This window comes from Monopterus albus, unplaced genomic scaffold, assembly GCF_001952655.1.
Source record: "Monopterus albus unplaced genomic scaffold, M_albus_1.0 scaffold153.1, whole genome shotgun sequence".
NCBI classification, from domain to species: Eukaryota; Metazoa; Chordata; class Actinopteri; order Synbranchiformes; family Synbranchidae; genus Monopterus; species Monopterus albus.
In genome coordinates, this window is record NW_018128033.1 from 765,606 (window position 1) to 788,147 (window position 22,542).

The 22,542-nt window shown below is 39.1% G+C and overlaps 1 protein-coding gene across 3 annotated transcripts in view; it reads right to left on the bottom strand.

The window, feature by feature from the left end:
• The window catches only part of LOC109968553 (partitioning defective 3 homolog B-like), a 175,661-nt gene that overhangs the window by 133,927 nt on the left and 19,192 nt on the right, over positions 1 to 22,542 (bottom strand). For all 3 annotated transcript variants that reach the window (XM_020614899.1, XM_020614898.1, XM_020614900.1), the window contains exons 4-5: positions 7,669 to 7,822; positions 3,122 to 3,216 (exon numbers count right to left, since the gene is read on the bottom strand). In XM_020614899.1, coding sequence (XP_020470555.1) covers positions 3,122 to 3,216; positions 7,669 to 7,822 — 249 coding nt within the window. The remainder of the gene's footprint in view (positions 1 to 3,121; positions 3,217 to 7,668; positions 7,823 to 22,542) is intronic.

Below are 22,542 nucleotides of genomic sequence, written 5' to 3' on the forward strand. Positions count from 1 at the left end.
GATGCCAATGCATATGTCATTAGACATTTATGTTTTTATAACTACACAGATTTCTTATTGACTATCTTTTTTTGATGGAAAGCCTATATTTGTGAAATTGGTTCAAGTTAAAAATGTAGTTACTCAGTAGAAGTGTGTGCAGGAAAGATCTGACTGCTATCAGTCTGTACAACTGATAAAAGGTGTTCACTAACAAATACAAACAAGGTAAAATTACTGTTTTGCCTGATTCTCCCCTTTCAACTTTTTCTTTACAAGGCATAAACATCGGAATAGGCCAGTCAGAGACTGCAAAATATCCAAAAGCCTTTAGATCACCCATGTTCCCTCAGTGGTTTGCTCTGTAATTGCACAATGAAGAAAATTCACGTGTCAAAGTTACCAAAAAACTGTAAATGCATTTGTTTGACACACACTTGCCCTATTCTAATGCAAAGCTACTGTTTAATGCTGTGACATTCATTGTTGATAGCCATTTTACAGCACTGTGTAGATTGTTAACCAGAACAAAATTATGTTCTGATTCAAGGCAAAACTAAGGCAATTATATTAAAAAAATATATATGAAAATATAAGTTAAAAAAAAAAACAATTGTTGTGATCAAAGCTACAATGTGAACTGAGTGAGTAGGAAAACATGAGGAACTACAGTAGCAAAAGCTACAACTGGTGTAATTGAGATCACATATATGCATGAAATCATGCACATGCTGCAACAAAAAACACCCAGACATACACAATGTGGACAGTCCTACTGTGTAACTGACACCCAGTAATAGTTCATACTGACAGCCACAGAAGTGATAGTGTAATAGTGAACTCAGAACACAATCTAAATTACTAGTGTTGGCAGTTTCTTTTTATTAGTGACAAACACCCAGGGTTTATATCTGTTAAACGGTTTCATTTAAAAATAGACTATGGCTTTATTTCCGATTTATCATCAAAGGAACGGGCCTGCATAGAGTCATTATGACTGGGTAAAATGATAAGTTAACAAGAAAATAAATACATAACTTCATTGCTTAATTCTGCAAGAGATACAGTATACACGTTGTATAGTCACAAACAAGCTAGGTTACCCTAAGCAACACAAAGAAGGGAGACTAGCCACCTCTGAGAACCAACCATTTTCCCCATAAGAGCTGGAACTTGCAAACACAATGTTCTACAGGGAATACAACAAGGGTTAAAACGGATGGTTGTCCAGTGAGGATTCTCAAGAGAAGAGGGCTCTCCACTCAAGAGTCCAATCAGGCGTGGACTTCCCTTAACAGTGAACTTGAGGGATTTGTAGTGTCCAACTCTCCACAGGGAATATGAAACTGTAACACTATCATAACAAGCAATCACATCTACGCCTCCAGGAAACTCACACACTGTACTATAATATGTATTAGCATGTTTCCATGTGCATGCCTCTATAGTGAAACTTAAAAATAACTGTATTTCTGTAAAATATTCTATAAAAAGCATCACCTCAGAGAAGCTGACAAACACTTAATAATTGATGGGGAAGATATTGTAAAGTAGTGGAAGAGGAAAACAGAGGAGGGAACAGGAGAATATTTAGAGTTTTATGCTCACAAGACAGACAGACTAGCGGTGAATGATAAATATATGATATACTTATCTCCTACTTCTTATCAAATCTGAAAGAGAAACCTCAGAATTAGCAGAGGTATCACAAAAATATGACAAAAGAAAGGTACAGTTTGCAGTTCAGTGGTAGCTAATTTTGTTTTCTTTATATTGGGCATGGACCCAAATTAATAATTTTGACACCAGTTGTACCAAGTTGGTGGAAATGTGATTGAAAAGTGAGATCAGCACTGGTAAGGAAAGATGAGGACAAGTCAGGGAGGAAGATGAGGGTGAGGTAAAAGGGAAAGGAACAAAGGTTTGCCCTCTGCCTTTCTGAGAAAGGAACAGAAAGTTTGAAGAGACGGAAAAAACCGCATCATCCATCTTTGTTAATGGAGTCTCACATGACAAAGTGTGTATGAACTAGAAATAGCATGAAGACATGAGCAAGACTCACTGCCAAACCTTTAACATGTACGCAGCACACACACAGTCAATATACCACCACAAAAAACATAAAAATAAAATCCTTACCAGATTTATTTGCATACCGTATATGCTGATACATGTTTCTATTTTAAATTGTTTGGTTGTGATGAATGTGTAAGTTTATATTTTTAGGTGCTGTACGCATTATACTGTAGAGTAGTACAGTGTTCAACACAAATGAAAAATATGTTAATTGGATATCTATGCAATTATTTTGCATTCTGGTAAATACGACTTCCTCCCAATTGATATGCAGGGTATCCATATACAACAAGGCCAGACACAAAGCAGAACCTCATATATTTTTTAAACCATTTTAGCATACAGCTCTTCAAAGGCTGGACTTTCAAACAGTGCTTCAAACTGAAAAAACATGGAACTTTATTAATCATAGGGGAAAAATCTGGCCGTAAAAAGGTGTACATCAGCTGGCTGTAAAGCAGTAAGAATACAAGGTTATATAAATAATTTCTATTCTGAGGTTTACCAGCAGTTGTGCAAAAAGCATTAAGTCTGTCCCTTGAATGCTGCTAGAAGTAAATCCATGGGGTCATTAAAAAACTTCATCCCCCTTGGGAGTCTTAATGTGCTTAGCATATTTAATGGAAATGTGCCTATTAAATTACAACAGCATTAGAAATGTGAGGAAAGCATAGGGTCTATGGGGATTCATTATACTAAATCAATACCTTACAAAAGCTGACGAACATATGCAAACTCATTAAAGTGCTGACAAGACTATGAAAGACATTTCAGGATCCAAATAAGTTTGACTTTTACAATCCTTGAAAAAGGGTTAACTGATTAATGTTAGTACAAGTGGCATTTGTTGGGTCTAACTAAAGTAAGCCAATGTACCTTTTTAAACAAATATATTTAGGTTCTATTATTAAAGTTATTAAAGTAAATGTCGTTAAAGTTATTTGCGTCTCTGTTAGGTTCTCACAAAAGCATCCTCAGTTACACAGGGGCAGGGTTCCTATGTGTTGCAGTTCCTGTGTGCTTTCAAACTGTATGTTTTTTTAATCCAACAGACCTAGGGTCTTACCTTCACAGTGATATCTTCACTGGGGGAGGGTTCAGTCTCTGCCAGCTGGGGGGAAAGGGCTGAGTCACTGCTGCTTCTCACCAGCAGGGGGGTGTCTATAGAAAACACACACATATAACATGAAAATGAAATGTGAAGAAAGCTCTGAGCCTGTTTTCCAGATACATAAATGTAAACTGCAAGGTGTGCTTTCCATATATTAGACCTCATGACCTTATCATCCTGTGCAAAAAAAAAAAGCTTTTCTGTCTGCTTTCAAAAATAATAACTCAATTCTCAAAGAAATACAGTGTCTCAGATCTGCAGGGGCAAGTCAGCTGCCCAGAGTTCAAACTGAACATGCTACAATGGCTTTTAGCCAATTATGCAGCTCACTGCTGGAACCAGCACCCCCATGGAACTTGGATGTGCCCCAACTGTAGCCATGTTGCAGAAGATGCAGAAAAATAATGTGTGTTACTTACAGCATTATTAAAAACCCACAGATCTAAAACATAATTATTTTTTTCTCCTTTTTCCTGTTTTAATCTACATTAAACCTGCTTTGTTTTTTCCAGACTGTGCTTTTTTTTACTTTAGCTTCCTCTGATAACCTGTCTCCCTGTCAGTTCACTATAACAAGGTGAGCACCTTCATTCAGACTGAACAGAACAACAGAAAGGACAGAGAGGGTAAAAAACCAAATAGTGCAAATAGTGAGAATGGAGAACATCTGCATCTTCACTAACTCTACAACAAATCCCTCTGACAGATGCACAATATTATGTACATGCACGCACACCCACACACACCCATGTGACTGTCTTAAAAATCACTAATGCTATTTTGAAGGAGTCACAGTTCAGCAAAATTTGTTTCTAATAATAATGTTTTAGCTGACAAGATAGAGATCCTAAGCTAGTTGTGCCACACTGCAGAGAGATGTTTTGGTGTGTTTCTTTATGAGTGTGAGAAACAAAGAGTGAGGAGAGATGAACATTTTATGTTGTAGGATGACTAAATTAATTTCTGCTCTGTCATTACAACGTAATATCAAAACTACACAAGTCAAAGTGTGCTTTTAAAAAATAAATAAATACATCTATCACAGCAGAGTGCACTTTGTGGAACAGTTGCTATAACTGCAAGGGTAACTCCATGGAGACCCGTCTGCCATTTTCAGCTTGTTAAAAATAAAGAAATAAAGAGTGATACAGTTTTATGACTGGTGGTCGATGGATATACAGTAGAGAATAAAAGTCAAAAAAAGAAAGTAGCAACGACAAAGAAGGCATCAAACTAAAATATACGCCATGTCAATGAAACATGGTTGGTAGTGTCTCATTGGGTCTGTAAAGAGCAGATCTGGAAGCATTATCCTTTCCCTAAATATCCCCTCAGTGAACGCTCTGGTGTTCCTGCATCCAAATATGTTGCCTACATGAAGGTAACACATGATAGTATCTTATCAGCCCACAGCATAAAATCACCATTTCTTCAACTTAAGCTGACGGGTGAAATACACTACATTATATTGTGTGCTGCTGCTGGAGCTGGGAGAAAGTCAAATGAACACTGCAGAAAGCTACTCAAAAAACATCTCTAACTTGAGATATTATTATGATCTGTGTGGTACATTCCCAGTCCTCATGTCTACTATCCCCATTAATAAGGTCCATCAATCCACAAATACACAAAGAACACTGTCATGTTAACTATAGTTCAACTGGGAATAAAATGAGAAAGGTAGTGGTGAGGGCGGGGGAAACTCTATATGAATGGACTACTCAGAGCACATGCCAAATGATATTTGTAAGGTCATGTATTGATTGTTATAAAATGGACCCTTGGTGCTCTTAAGACTAGCTGGGGGTATGGATTACATCAAACAACTAATCAATTCACCTCTTCAAAGAAAAGCAATGGAAGAAGGATACAGGGATGAGAGACAAAAGAGATAAAAACAAGAGACAATAAATAAATAAAGGGACTAATAGAGGAGAAGAGAATAAGTTAGACAGTGAAGAAAAAACACCAATATGCAATAATTTAAAAAGGACTACATTATATTCAGGGGTGTCTCCATATTTTTGTCTTGCCCAGCTACATACACGAGAGGGCCAAAATATAGGAACACTTCTGAATATAATGTAGTCCAGTACAACACCACCTTTATACATTTATGATAATTTCACCAAAATCTGAAACCTTTTGAGCTTCATTAACACAGATGTTAAAGCAAAAGTGTTGCATTGAAGTGCGTGTTCTCCCTGTGCCTGCGTGGGTCCACTCTGGGTACTATGGCTTCCTCCCACAGTCCAAAGACATGCAGCTTAGGCTGACTGGCGACTCTAAATTGCCCGTAGGAGTGAATGTGAGTGTGTGTGGTTGTCTGTCTCTAAATGTCAGCCCTGTGATAGACTGGCGACCTGTCCAGGGTGGACCCTGCCTCTCGCCCAGCATGTGTATATATATATATATAAAAAGCACAGACAAATTGGAGTCAGAGGCAAAACCTTAGACAATGACAGAGACCTAACTGTGAGCTTCTCACACTGACAATTGTAGTCTCCAAAGCTCTAATGCTAATCTCCCATGGCAAAAACACATTACCACTAATCTCTGCTGACAGGCGACCATACTGAAACAAACTAAACTTCCTGACTTCACAGTGTCTGGATCATACAACTAAGGCCCCTTCACGATGAAGGAAGGTCATACGAACTAAAATGGCAATTCTTTTTTACTGTTAGAAGTGAAACTAATTGTTTAAATGCACAGTAATATGAGAAATGAGATGTAATAATTGACTGTACAAAATTGTACTTATGATTTTTGATTCAGCTTGGCAAACTCAATAAATTGCTTGACATCCAAATAATGAAACGTGCTTATAAAATAATCTTAGAATAAGTGTTTGACCATTATCGCATTTCACTTGTAATGACATTCAGAAAACAAGAGTGGTACAAAGTGTGCAACAAAGCCAAAGATTACAATTCTAGCTTTAGAGGATAGAGACTATGATTCATAACTAAAGGAAGTAGAATCTAAGAATTACCTGCCAGTGTCAGGTAGCTTGAGGTAATGCATAGGTTTTGGCAAACTGTAGGTACACACAATCCATCATCTACTTGGTCTGTTTTTTAAGGAAAAATTATATTTGGACAAGTTACTACGACTGCTATAAACCTTTTCACGTGCACAGTACCGGTAACTCTGTTTAGCAGGCACTTGAAATAAGTCAGAAAAAGATGAAGTGGGGGGAAGGACCAAATAAGGCCATGCAGATAGGTCTGGTCCAGGTAACAGTAACCAGGCACGGACATCAGTGTGTGCTCCGCAGCCTGACAGAACACATGCACTTCCTGCCTTCTCCTGCTCCTCATTTCTTTCTTTTTTATCCCCATCTCATTGCACAACTCAGAGACAGTGCTGACTACATTTCAGCTGCCTTCATGTTCTCTTTTTCACAGAATAACTCAAAAAGGTATTAATAGATTTTAATGGCATTTTTGGGAGATTACATTTAGGTGGTGATCTAGATCAGCATTTTGATCCATGAATATTTTAATGGCATTTTGAGGAAACTGAGCTGCCTTGACAGAGCTTCGTGCTCTCTCTCTGCTGCTGTCTAGTTTCCATGTGTCCCACAGAAAATTGACACTACAACCTGACCTTTGTTGGCACTATAATTCAGTAAGTATGCCTATCATCATCCCTAGAGTATTGTCTACAAAACACAATCGAACATGATGTACCTAATAAGCCATCATGAAAATGTCAAAGATATATATTTTTATTTAGGTTTAAAGATTATTAATTTTAGCCATCTGTCTATCCCTTAAACGTTAATAGGAGATTTGACTGCTTCACTGACGTAGCCTGGCAGTCACTCTCCACATCCAAACTGAGCCTCATTTGACCTTTTTCTTGTTATGACATCAACCCATTTCCTGCTTGCACTGGCCTATAGATTACCAGTAAAAGGTAAAGGGGTTTGTCTTTGTTAAATCAGAAGAGTCCATGTGACAGTAGACCTTGGCATCAGAAAGTTCCAGCTCAAATCAACAATGAGGGAAACACTGGAAATACTGGAAGTACCTGGTCTCTGAGAGCCTGCAGGGTCAGACACAGAGCAGTTGTGGTTGCCACATGGACTGCCTTGACTTCATAGGCACAATACGTTGTCTAATTTGGACAAAATTTTGTGATGCAATGACATATGTCAGAGTCTAACTGAAATCAAGGTCTTTATTCTAGAGAGGTGAGAGCTACTTCATTAGACAAGAGTACAATACTGTGCCTTGGATGAAAACATTTATGATTATTTATATTTATGCCTAAGAATCCTCTTGGTTGGATAATTTTTTAAATTTTGCAAAGAACATTTGATAGTATCTACAAATCTTTTGAGAATTAACATAATTATGTTTTAAAATAGAAAGAATACTGTATATGAAGAAAAACAATGAAGAAGAGTGCAAATCTTGCAAATCACCTAATTTTATAATGTAGTTGTGAACTTTCAAACCTCAGAAAACAAAATGCTCAACACCATTACTCACTGGATTTGAGGGCTGAGGAATTGACTTCAATCTCTCCTCCTGCGATTGGCTGGAAGACTGAGAGCTCGGATTGGTAGAGGTCAGGGCTGGAGGCAAGGGATGTATTAGCCACACTCCTCTGCTGGGCTTCCTGCTCCTCATACACAGCCATCAGCTAAAAAAAAACAACGCAATGTGACTGATTATTCTCTATTTTCTTCTATTCTTTTCATCCATTATCAACACAGTATTTGACAAGAAAGGAGCAGCAGATTCCTGATCAAAGATTCTTACATCAGTCAACTCAGACACTCCAGGTTTTCTATTTGCTGCTCCCTATTCACTGTACGCTCACACTGAGAGAAAGGTACTCTGGCTCATTTTACATCCAGTATGCAAACTGCTGCCATTTACTTGAATTGTACAACAAAAAGCAAAATCTACAAGTGGTATGAATTATGGGTATAACGATTCATTGATCAAAATACCCCGCAATCTGATGACATTGATGTAAAATGTAAACATCAATGTTTTGTGTGCGTTTATTTTGACAGGCAGTCACATATGCAAGTATCTCTGGTAAAGCACTGTTCTTTTCAAACTGCACAACAAGCGGCAGGCAGAATACTACTACTGTAGTATTCCAGGACTAGGAATTCACACAAAGTGAGACATGAGCAGCACATGAGCTACCGAAGCGTTTAATCTGTTCAGTCCACACCAACTCCGACCTCCGTGCAGCGTCAGTCGTCAAAACAGCTGTCGGTCTGTCAGCAGGACAGTGACTGGACAAACACTCTGTGGGGATTATGCTTTGTAAAACACACCAGAGAGAAGAACTACACTTTAAGCTTAAAAAACAGCTTGAATGTAACGTGGCCGGAATCAAATCAAGTTGAAATCACATCATGGCATATTTTTAAGTTTCAGCAACCTGGATCGCTAGAAAAGAGAATTGATATAGGACTGTATCATGATGAAAGTGGTGATTTACACCCCTAGCATGAATGCATATAAAATCAAGGAGAAAATGCTAACAGAAAACTCCTGAGTCAGTCCCTGCAAAGAAACACAACCAGATCTACATGTCTTCCAACTTAACAGTAAACAAACATATTTATCACCAGGTTTAAGACTGCAGCTGATGAATGGTCGTAAACACTCCTCTGGTCACATTTCTACAAATAAAGCTAAATTCAAGGCTGCAACACTTTTAAAAACTGTGTGATTGTGTGTATGTACATGTACACAACTTGTGTGTTACCTTGTGGATGAGGACGCTATAGAGAACCCCCAAGGAGCCCAGCATTCCTGTGACAGTGTGTCTATTGATTAACAACCGACTCCATTCGTGTCTCTCCTTTGAATGTGCGCGACACCCTGCTAACTTGTGTTGTATAGCCGAATCCCTGTGTATCGAGTACTGCACTGAGTATGCATTTAGCCAAACACAGCACACAGATGGTCAAAACAGTGTTTTAGGCAGCTCCACGCAAAAGCTGAATAGGCTTGGAGGCTGAATAGGTGTGTGCATACATGTGTGTATGCGTATGGGATATGTCTATAGTGGCCACAAAGTAAAGAAAGGGGACTTTGCCAGTAAAGCTACAGGCTTCCTGATACACTGAAAACCCACACACAGAGGAGAGCATACATGCGCATGCTATGAACAGGCATATGAAAGTATTCACATTAGTACACACACAGTTCTAAGTCACTGCACTGTGATTTGTTGCCTGTCTCATCTGCACATGAAGGCAAAAACAATTAAAGCAGCATTATGAAAATGCAATGCAAAAACACAAACTCAGCTCAGCTATACAGCTCGGCCGATGCCTCTCAGTCTCACACGTTCTTGTTCTGTCACACTCCCACTTCCATCTGTGCACGCATGCACTCCTTTCCATTAATCTGATGGGATATGAACATGTCAGCTTCACATCTGAATGAGCACCTTGGTCACTTCTGCTTAAAAGTCACAATGACTTAGATTGGACCTAGTAGCGTGTATGTATCACTTTGAAAACGGCATGAGTCTGAACTGCATACAGTGGCATTAGGCGCACACACAAGGTTATGACAATCTCATGCACAGGGCAAATACTGCATTTGCAGCATGGCTTTGAGTCATGGCTGAATGAAGCCATGAGGAACATCAACGTAGAAGTGACCTATGTCACTTTAACAGAGTGATGAAGCGGCGCCGTCATGTATCCCATGTCTGAAAAGGGCTTATCACACATCTATCTCACTCTCATGCTCCATCTTTCCTCTTATAAGAGACTTCCACTGACTTTTTTCTTTTTCCCTCGCTCGTTGTTTACCATCAGTCTTTCTTGCACCAGTTTTTACTTATTTCTCTTCCATCATCCCCTACCGCCTCTCGATAACATCATCTGCACACCTCTCAGGTTCACGCTTAAACCATAAAGCCTTAGTTTACTTATGTATGTAACCACAGTGCTTTTCATTTGATGATGAATAGTTAGTATTTGTCACATTCCTGTCAAGCTGCTTAGGTATAAGACAACTAGGCTACTGTCCAGCAGCTACCTGCAGGAATGGCAATAAAACAGGTAAACATACAAGGAAAAAAAGGTGGATACAGAGTAGGAAACTGATGATGCAAAAAAACACACACTTGCATTAACTGCTCCCATTTTTATCCAGTTTCAGTAAATCTGTTCAGTAGAGAGGGTCAGAACAAGACTAATAGCTTCCAGATAAACACACACACAACAAAATATGGAAGAAGTTCTTAAAAAAGAATATCTGAAAGAATGACAGGGAGAAAAATGGGCAGACATATTCAACATAGCCTTGCAGAGTCTCTTAAAAAGCAGAGGTGGGAAGAAAGGAGAGAGACAGATGAGGGAGGGAACGGCTTTGTCTCTGTTCTCTCCGACAGGGGACTCAAAGACCTGCCAAACAAAATGACACTGCAGCCTGAGCGTGTCAAAGGGAGAGAGGGGATGTGGAGAGACAGAAAGGTGAGACTGCACAGAGTGAAAGAACAGAGAGAAAGAGAGAAGTGCCCGTGGAGAATGTGAAAGACAGAAGCTAACAGAGAATTATAATGATAATAATGAGGAGGACTGACAGATGTGCTGTACTGTAAAAACCTTTGGGATGTCAGAGAATAAGAGCAAAAGGCAAACCTGAAACTTGAGGTTGTCTGAGAGTACTACAATGATGTGTCCATTTTCGACAAACTGAAAAGTTACATGATGCCAACTCCAGCTCTATTCGTCTTACCTGTTTTTCTGGCCTCAAGACAGCGTGTATTGTAAGCTTAAAGATGTATTTCAGCCTTTGAATAATAAGGTAATCATTACTTTTCCACTTATTGTGCACCACTACCAGTTTGTGCTATTACATGTAACCTTCTCATCAGCTATCCTGTCAACAACCTTGAGAGAATCAAAGGTAAGATGGTAGCAAATTTTTCCATTTCAGTTTACTGTCAAAACGCACATTTTACTTTGATCGTGTTGCTGACAGCCTCAGCAGAAATGCCTTTATCTCTCTATGAGATTGAATACTTGCGCTCAAATTTGCACCTGAGCAAAAAATAAGGCTTCATTTTGACATCATTTGTCTAAAACAAAGACTGGCAATGGCATACTGTGAAACTGTGGTGTATTGTGTCATTTGGTTGTCGTACTTCATTTAAGTTTATTAAAAGATGCACTTTCTTCTGCTCTTGGGGATTTTAAAGGTCAGGTTCAGCCACAAATGGTAATGTGGTAACCAGGAGAGTAGTGTGTCTGACTTAAAGACACTTAAGCACTGATGGCAGCCTTGGGGTTGACCACAGCTTGTAAAATGTGCACACTAACAGCAGCATTCCACTTAGCACAAAATACATTTATCATAGGTTTCTTTACTTTACATATATTATTTTACATGTCTTTTACATCAAAATTTGATGAAAATTTCTGATTGAGCTCAGATTTAGTTAAAGGCTGACATACCATAGAGACTCCGAGGTTAAACATTCAACAGCCAATCCTTCTCCCAGAGGTTACGTCTAACCTCTCTTCCAATCCCCTTTCCACTCCCTATATTTACTGACACCATATGGCCAATACAAGACTTAGACAGGTTACCCCGGACACGTGGCGGCTAGTGGATGGTAACTTTGTTTGTGTGTGTGCGTGTTTGTGTGTGTGGACTTCAATTTAATGGGCCCGGTACTACTTCAGGGGTCACCATTCTGTTCTCTGCTGATATACAAAATACTATGGAAATTGATATGAGAACTGTTATAAGACATAACGGCCTAATAAGTTCTCCATAAGTAAATACAAATTCCAAGGTTAAAGGAGGTTTTCCATGCATCTTCGGACAATGTGCGGCTAACTCAGGTCCTTATCAGGTCAAGGATAGTAAACCTGGAGGGGGCAAAAGAAATGCAGAACAATGATTGATCTGTGGCTTTTAATAATGCAGTTACATTGTCTTACTGCATGACTGTCTTACTACTGCAGTAAAGGTGTACCTCTTTTGCTAAAGCGCCAATGTGCCACTGATACATACTTTATCAATATATAATTTAAAAGTTTATTTTCACTATAGTGAACCAAATACCTGGAGCTACATGTGCTTTAGGGGGACACAGTGTCTGCTGAGATGATGTTCAGACCAGTTAGATAGGGTGAAGGCACAAGCTGATATTCAGACAAAGGTCATAGAGTCAATACACACAACGCGCATGCTATTTGGGTGCACTTCTCAGCATTTTCCTAAAGTGTCAGAGTGATATAGGAAATGGGGATGAAAAATTGCAGAGCTGGTTCATATCCTTCTATTTAAATTAAAAGACTACCTGAAATTGAGAAAGGTAGATTAATAGCAGTTCATGATTTAAGTGCATAACATGGCAACAGTACACACACACTACATTTCCATTTTTTTTCACATCATGCCCTTTATAATCGGGTCGATTAGGGCCTGATTGATTAGCTTGGAGGGAGTCGATAAAATGCTACATTCAGCCAAATGCATGAGCATCAGCACACACAACAATCTTTAAATACACTTAAGCTATCTGTACTCCACTGAGCTTTGATTTCCACCCATGAGCACTTACCATACAAAAAAAAAAAAATCTATGACATTTAAGTATGTGGCATCTTATGCAGTGAGAACAATCCTTAGCAGTGACCACTACATCACTACAGTCGTAATAACAAACTGAATGGCTGAGGAGGCCGCACATGATGGCACCTGCCCATCTTGTTTAAGATCTGTGTGCAGGTCTGCGTATAGGCAGAACATGCTGCGTTACACAGATTACAGTATATAGGTTACAACTAGCTTGGGTGTGATCCATTAGAAGACTCAGGAAAGTCAATTTTCCATTTTTCTCCTTGCAAATGTGATAAGTTAGCTGCCAAATGTGAGATTTCAGCTTTTCCCGGTGTATATTAATTAAAAAGAATATTATTAGTGAACTCCACTCTTCATACAATAAACTGATGATAATAAAATTGTCTTCTAGATTTCAAATCGCAAAGCCTTTACTCTGACATAACCGTTGTTCATAAGAAAGAAGGCTTGATCAATCAATGACACACACGCGTGCACACACACACACACACACACACACACACACACACACACACACACACACACAAACAAAACTGTGAATAGACTGACAGCACCACCTAGCTCTACACAACATAAACTGCATTTTAAATGCATCTTGAAGCCACTGCCACCCCACACCCACTGTACTGTGTTACTGTCTGTGTTTCCTATCTAAACAAAAGAACTGTTTTCAGCCTGTGAGAAGTAAAGAAAGAAGATGACAAAGTGCTACAAATGCTTTGGTATTATCTGTCTGTATGCCTGCCTGTCTCTCACAGCTCAATGGAAGAACAGCTGAAAGGGAAGCACTGGCTCTCTGCCTTATTTTGTATGTAGACTGTTTTAAATTCCATCCTTTGTAAATGAATCGTGCTTTTCAACTATGGGGCTACACTTGTCATGCCCCCATTTGCTTTTTAATATAATGCAAAGGTTAAAAAATGCTCATTTATGCCTCACGACATAAGTTTGATATTCTTTGTGGTGCACCCATTAAAGAAATCAGTGCAGATTGCTAATATGGTAAGATAAGGTCACTCGAGCAGGCATCCAGGCACTGTGTAAAGCTTGCATTTTTAAAGGCTTTGCACATTTCTGTGTGATTCCCATAAAATTAATTGTGCAGATCACAAAGAGAATTTGAATGAACCCTAAAGCAGGTGAGCTCTCACATCCTAGGCTATGTACAAGTTAGCCTTTTCATCTTCTATCAGCAAATATTCCTGCTTAGCCCTGTTTTCCCCTCTGGCTTTACTTTGCCTCTTCTCTTTTGCTCCGCTCTTCTCCGGTTGCCTCCTTTCTTCATCATTTTGCTTCCTCTCATTTATCCTGCCTCTTTTTGATTCTGCGTCTCCTGCTCCTGTTCTTCCCCTTCTCTTCCTCACGTTGCCTCCTGAAACCATCTCTATAGCTTCACTTTCCAGCTGCCTGCCCCCCCCCTTGAGGTGCAGCGATTCCTGACAAATCAGCTGATGTAAATCATCAGGTTCCAGCTCTCTGTCTATTGGATACACCTCCAAAATGACAAAGAGCTTATCGATTAACACATGAAGCTGATACACCCATACTGACTCACTCAGTCTCAATACTCTTAATCTTGCTATTTCATTCTTTAATGTTTTATTCACCCAGTCTCTCCCATTCTTTGTTACTTTTTTTAAATGTCTCTTTCTTCAAAAGAGAGGGTGAGAGAGAATGAGTCAAACAACAGTAACTTTACACAGAGAGTGTATCTACACTTAACACAGAGAGATGTAGATATACTATAAAAACACTCACATATATGCTGCAAAAAAGCAGTGACAAAAAGATTTACACACATATTTTTGACTATGACCTCTCTGCGGCAATCAGTCTATTGTCACGGGAATCAATAATCAGGTTGGTGGTGTCTCCGAGTGGAGAATACGGATGAATGAAATTCCCCTGCTCAGCTGTTTCAAGAGTGTGTAGGGTTTGTGCTTGCATGTGCTGATCCTCTATTGATCTACAGTCATCTTACCTCTCAATAGAGTAATCCAGACAAAACAGACAAGAAAAAGATGAACGGGGCACAGAAATACTGTGACAAATGAGAAACAGACATACAGACAGACGGGGTGGAGGGTCACAGAAAACAGAGCAAAATACACAGAGGTATTATACAGATTATATGTTTAGAGACAGAGAACGCACAAACAATTTAAACTGTCAAAAGTAGAGAAGCTTCCATCGCTGCATGCAGTACTACAGTGCATGCAACTGCTCAGTGCCTTTGTGAACTTCAGATAGACAGAACGTCATTGTCTGTCACACGGCCAAAATATGTTTCTTCAGGCCTGCAGATGGTGTATGTACTTATCTGCATTCATATTTGCATGTATGTGTGCATGAATGTTTTTGTCCTTGTATATTTATGCTTGGTCATGAGGACGAGTACCTATGTGTGCAAGCATATGTGTATATGAACCATCCACCACTGACTCCCAGAGGCTGTGTGTAGCCCACACTCGTCCATATGGAACAGCATTACAGAGATAGACCACTTCTGTGCAGGCCAGATTCTCAGTGATCCACCAGTAGCAGTGTAAACAACAGCACTCATAAACCAGAGAAGCCTGTTAACCAGAAGAAACTGCACAGGCTCCTCCAGAGGAAAAGAAATTACTGAACAACATCTTATCTTTGTTTACATTGTTTGTCCCAGACACACTTAAGCTTGTTTAACACCAGTGTAAGATTTTGATCAATTTCTCATACTTCTGAAATGTGGCTCCTGACAAATAATGTCTTCTTGTCCCTCTCTGATCCTATTCTAAGCTCTTAAAAGGTTCCAGATGTTTCATCACACACAGTCTGAAAGAACTCAGCTCGAGATACCAGTAAAATCCAAAAACAAACTTCTCTGACATATAAATAGTATCAGCTTTTATTTCTTCAACATTCATACTTTGAGATTCACATAGCTGTTTTACTTACAAAAAGAAAAAGTATCATTACATCTTAGGTTAAAGCTCATCTGTTAAAGATGTCAGCTCTCCAGAAAGGTTATGTAGTTATGTTATACTATATTCTGTTCAATATTTTCAATTATGGCACTGGCGTTTCACTAAAACAGATGTCTATCAAAAATTTGAATATTTTAATACAAACTTAAGGCAAAAGTCAAACAGCTGTGTACACAGCTGCAGTCACAGCTCCAGGTGAATTTAAGGGCAGAGACAACAAGCCGACATGAAACAACTAGCAGCGATGAAGGCCGACCGTTACTTAGCCTCACGTCGGCTTTGTCTGGGCCAGTCAGGTTGAAAAAGCCACTATTATGAAATTTATTATAACTTTATTTATTACAATTATAACGGTATAATTAAGACTGTTTCCATGATGATGAACATCCATAATGCTTGTCGGTGCAACATGTTGTTAATGTTTGCGAAAACACACAAATGCTTTGTTTGTATCTTTTCTCTGCAACTCTGCATCAAGATTTAGGAAGTGATTGCTTTAAAATGTAACAGTAGCAGTAAAACTCTATTTCACACTATAAAGGTAAAGGTTGGCAATTAATCTGCAGTTCACATGCATGCCCAACCTCGAGGGGGAATCCATACGGATCAGGAATCAACTATAATCCGTTACACCACTACTTCTTAGTCACATAGTGAGGTGAATCCCCAGTTACACCTGCAGGGCAGACCAGCAACTGCAGAGTGCTTTGTTCGTTAAAAGCACTATACAAGTTTACCGTTAAAGGCCAGATAATAGTGATATATATACGCAGACCATCATGTTTCTGAAGTACCCCTCAATTTTAACTCTCAAATTTTCTTTTCTTCTTCTTCTTTGTATCTGAAAATGGTCATTCAAGAGAAGCCTATGAGTGAGGTATATCCTAAGTAAGATCTCCCTCATGTCTTTTGCTTTTCCAGTTTGAGGAGTAATTTCTCTTAAATTGACTTTAGCTGTTGGTCGATATTTCTTCTAAGCCCAGGGCTATTTTTAATGCCAGATAGGGGGATAGCGCCGGAGCCCTTCTTCCTCAACACCTTTCCAGCAGTGGATAAGGGATGTCTGTATCGCACAATTTTGGTAACTTTCCGAAACCAGCAATCACACCCACTTCATACCATGATTGGCCAGCTGTGTGAAGATGAGAGAGGAGCCGGGAACTGACTTTGTCTCTCTCCATAATATAACATGTCATAGTCGGACAACACATCACTAGATCCGAGAGGCCATAAACAAAGCCTTGGTCTACATCTCCCACATCCTCCGATAACTCATTTTCCCAGCCTTCTTTTCCTTCATCCTCTTCTTTCTTATCTCATTCAATTGGCTCTTCACATAACAATGGATGTCTGAGTGGCTTTTGAAGTAGGATTTGCTGTCTGTCACATGTGGCTGAATAGGCTACACACACACCCACAGACCCATGTTCTCTCGTTCATACATGCAAACACAGTTTCACATCCATAAACATACAAAGGGTTTCATGGTCGTTATCTCAGGATTAACAAGTCAGAACACTAAGCATTAGTAACTGTCAGCTGACAGTCCTAAACCTGGATCAGAGCAGTATACACACACACACACACACACACACACACACACACACACAGTACTTGCCTGAACACACACAGAAACAAAAAAGAATTAAAAGAAAAGACAGTACAATATAAAACCTGCTACTAGTATACAGTCATGGCAAAAAAATATTGGTAGCCCTGCATTTCTGTCAGATTACACTGCTGGCCACTTCAGAACAGATATTCAGAAATATTCAGATTGGTTTTTCAATAATCCCACCTGTTGACCCTGAATGTATCAAGAATAACCCTTCTGAGTCGGCTTTTGGGTAATGGATTTTAACTGATAGAAATTGTTGATTTAAAGGTGAAAGGGATTCCTTGGGTAAACAGTTTTATTTTCTCTGCACAGTTTGAAGCGATGTGAGATTGATTATTCTACTTCTGCTCTGAAGCAGATAAGCTGTCTGGGGGTTGAGACAACCTCAACAATTAATCCCATAATCCCCAATGTGGTTACAGATTATAGACAGGTAAATGGGTAAAGCTGCCATCCTTGTTGTATAGAATGGGACACTGATCCTCCACCAGACCAGTGTTAATTTTGGAACCTGATTCTGTAATTGTTGTAAGGCTGGAGAATTTACTATGTCTGCATTATTCCACTTAAAATAAGAGGTTCCTCAATTACCTGCTTTGTTTAGAGTGTTACAAATCTCTTTTTATCGTTGCATATATCATTTACCTATCTATGGAGGAGAAATTCAAATTAATTATAGCTGTTGCGGTTTGTTGTGCTGTTCACTTTCATGTTCTGGATCGAATATGTTAGGTAGGATTTGAGGTACTGTCAAAGACATACTGTATCGTCAATGTTTTATTGTTCATGCGTTGTCGTAGCTTCCTAACTGGCAACAGGAGTTGTTTGAGTTCAACAACTATCCTCTCATTTTCAGGAGGAGGCTCTCCTTGTGATACTGGGTTTTATCATCTTGAAATAATAACAGACTATTTGGAGTTATGATGGGTGCAAAGCTAATCTTGAGGGACCCAAGATTGAAAATTAAATGGCTGTAAATGAGCATGCCATGGGCACTTTAAGTTCTGGCACTGTCCACTCTGTCCCACTGACACAGTTGACTGCAGCAGCAACATGCTGCCACTCATACTGCTTCTTTTTATTAGTGATCCCCGGTGCTGTGGCCACCAAATAACGGTATTTTCCAGGCCTCCACCTCCCCTACAAGTGTCTCCATCTCAATGTCTGAGTAGTTATGTTTATTTGCTCTTTTCTCACCTGTCGCCATGATTCACCGTGACATCAAAACAACTGCATGCCAGGTTTTATTGATATGCAGATCAGTATTCATGAGCAGCTTTGCAATGACTATTTATGGTTAAAAATGGGTGTTTACAGGGCGGGGCATGGGGCAGATTCATGTGTGCACAATTTAGGTTATATGTGATATATAAAGGGAACACTGCTCACAGGTGTGTGCAAGCACTGTTTTAAAAGTAAAAACATTTTTGGCGTATGCCATTTTTGGCTTTTGGCCACATGTACACTTTTAGTAAGGATCTTTGGCACTGTTTTATAAATGAGGCCCCAGGTCTTCTCCGAGGCTTCTGCTGAGGGATATCAGCCAAAAATACTTTTCATGTCTTCATAGTTTATTAAAATATTATTCAAAATACTTGGCAGCAGAGCTGAACCTAAACGCATGTCTAAATGCACTGTGACAGGGACAATATGAGAGTGGGTAGATGGACTGAAGTTTCTACAATGGAGATAAAAAAAAGACATGAAATAAACTCAAACTGTATGACAAATGCAAAAAAAAAAAGACTTTTTGTATTAAGTAATTGTCTTGCCAGGATACAGTTGACAAAACAAAGTAGGTTTAGATTTATGTGAACTGTCTACCAAAAGATAAAGCTCAGAAAGTGTCAATGCAAACACCTCTGACCTCTTGTCAGTTTTCACTGCATTTCGCTCTCTTGCTGACCGACTCTTCCTTCATCCCACCCCTCCATCATACTGCTTTTCCTCCACATCCTCAAGGTGAATGACAGAAATGATGTGCTGCCTACTCGGGGAGCTGATGATCTGTGTGTGTGTGTGTCTGTGTAGGGGTTAGGCAATTAAATGAGCCTGTTATCATCACTCACACATTCAGGGACAGGTCCACTTGTTATAAGGCTCTCACCACCACCCAGCACATTACTCTGTTAATGTATGTAAATCTTTCTGGTAGCTTTGTGTGGGTGGGTGTGGATGACAACATACATACGCAATAAATCTCTCTCTCTCTCTCCCTCTTTCCCCCACACATACACACACACACACACATACACACACAGCCTTTCTTTTTAAAGGGTCGACATGAGAGGTGGTCCTTCTAACATCTCTATGATTGAGGTGAAGAGTAAAGCTCATGGCCAATGCAGAGTGATTACATTAGTCTTTCTAACAGATTGTATCATCTCTTCACAAGAATATGAATCAAATCCATCTTGACACTAAATTATGTGTACTTAAAGAAACAATACAACTTAATACAGATTACAAACGGCCAATAGCATTGCTGCTGAAGTTTTTAGATGTTGTTTTAGATTAGCCTACAATGTCTCAAGTAGGGTTTAATACACTTTCCTGAAACAGCTTTGAGGCTTGCTGCAACAAAATGCATAATATCTCGAGAAACATAGATGGCAATGACTTGAGGCTTTAAAAACATTAGATCAAGCAGCAAATTATGCTGCCTTGGTATAAACACAACGAACTACAGAATAAGACCGGCAGGTCAAAATGTTTTCACCCAGAAATTTGTGTGCTCTCATGAACTCAGCTGAATTGACTGTTCTCATATGGAAAAATATAATTACTTTGACATAAATTATTTCTTAAGAATAATTTCTTTGGGGTTTCTTGGCTCAGCCATAGCTGTAAAAGATCCCTTATGTGATTATGGGCCATTTGATTGTGGTAGAAATAAAATATATATGATCTTCATCAAAATATTTGAAGTGTTTAATACTTAATTCAAAACTTAATTTGTAAGTCCAATTTATAAACAACTTACACAAACTAAGCTTGTAATATTCTAAGCAGAGTAAAGTTTATACATTTACACAAATGTTGACAACTGAGATTTGTAGCAGTAAATGGTATGTAGCCTTAGCCCCATGATTTGGAGCCAACAAAAAGTTCTCTATTACTGTAAAAAAGACTGTTCTATTTAGCCTCTTTGATTTAGTTCCCCTTTAATTCAGTTATGCATGTAGTTATCGTTCTGGCCAGTAGGTTGACATCTGGAGCTATCTTCTGTATATCACTGCAGAAATTCACCATGGGACACATGTTTGCATGACACGGACATCGTGAAATAATCACCAGTGTGCGTCTATTAACGTGAGTAGTATTAATCGTGTTGATACTCGGATATCTCTGTTGTAAGACACAAAATTTTGGTTAATGATGGTGGTTAATTCAGACCGTGTTGTGGCACTTTAGAACGCTAGCCGTTAGCTACTTAGCATTTATTTTACTACAGCTTGTAGTTCTGTGTTTTGCCTCGAATATGTCCGTGTGGTAGTTGGTGTGAGAGTTCCAAGTTACGTCGTATGTCATTCCTGCATAATTATTAACGGGAGGTTATACTATTAGTGCATTGTGTGACCAATTAATAGCAGATTTAAGTTTAATATAAACTTTTAGCCACTTATTGTACTTTAAGTTGTTTCTTGATAATATCGCTGATATTGTTTGTTTCTATTATAGAAAAACCACACGCAGACCTTCAATATACATGTTCACTGTTGATTCATGCAAGAATTAAAATGAAGATAAATTAAACCCTGGATTTGGACATTCAATCTCTACCTCAACTCACCTGTGCAAAATTGATGTTCTGACCCGACAACCTGAAGTGATAGTCTATACCCACCAGTTACAGTCCTCAGTACAATTACAGTATCCTAAATGCCACTCAGTGTGAACATAAAGCCTCTTTTCTTAATCGCTCAAATGTGATTAAGGGCACTATGTTTTGTCCTTGATCCCTTTTATCATCCTGCCCACCACACCTCATTTTTCTATGTGTCTGTCCAAACAGATTGACCAATCGACAGGCATAAGATGGACCTGATCTTAGTTACTTGGTCATTTAGTTAAGCCCTTTCAGACATGCACTCCCTTCCATTAGCATCAGTCAGCTTCACGTCTGACTGAGCACCCTGGTCATTTTTTCATGAAGTCGAGACAGTGATCTCACTAGGAAGGACCTGGTAACATTTATGTATTACTTTCAAAATGGCACAAGTATCAACTGCATCCAGACATATTAACAAATAGCCACAAACAACATTATGACATTCTTGTGCATAGGGCAAATATCCTGCACGAACCGTAGGTATGTCCTTAACATTAACGTCTGTAAAAGTGACCCACATCTGAATAACAGACTGATGAAGTGCCATAATGTATCTGTTGTCTGAAAAAGGCTTTAGTCTATCACCAGCAAGCCTCACATTCAAGCACTGTATACATGAGGTGGACTTTATAACGAATACAATTAGCAACACGCACATACACTTGCCATGCTGTACTGTGTATTCACCTTTTCGAGGTCCCAGATGCAGCTGTTTCCTTAATTAAGAGGCATCATCATTTATTATATTCATAATTATCCTTTTTTCTTTCACCTTGTCTGTTCATTTCTATCACCCTCTTAACCCCTTCTCTATCACTTAAAATCAATCTTCCATAGCTTGCTGATTGGCTCACTGATGTGGTCACCTCATAGCCATCTCACACAGTCACCATTAACCCCACATCTGTCTTTATTTCACTGCGTCTTCCGCAGCCCTTTAATAGCCACTCTGTCTCTGCCTTTCATTTTATTCACTCTAGCAATTAACCCCTTTCTCTCTTGCACCCTCCTGCTTCTCCTCCCTTCATATGCTCTTAGAAATTGCACCTATTTGTCTCATTCATGCTATGATAATGCTCTCATTCCCACTCATCTCTTCCTTTATTTCTCTCTGGATTTCAGTCTCATCCCCCCTGCTAGTGTCCTCTCCCTCTCCAAAAGATGCCATTACTCAATTAAGCCCCCAGTTCCTGGCTAAGGGTCAACATATGTATCAGGTCTGGATCAAATCTGTATGTGCCTTTGATAAATGAAGACTCCACCCACACACACACACACACACACACACACACGCTTGCACACTAAGATGTGACTCAGAAATGATTGGATTCATTAGATAAAGGGTGAAAGAAAGAGGTTTGTAGGGA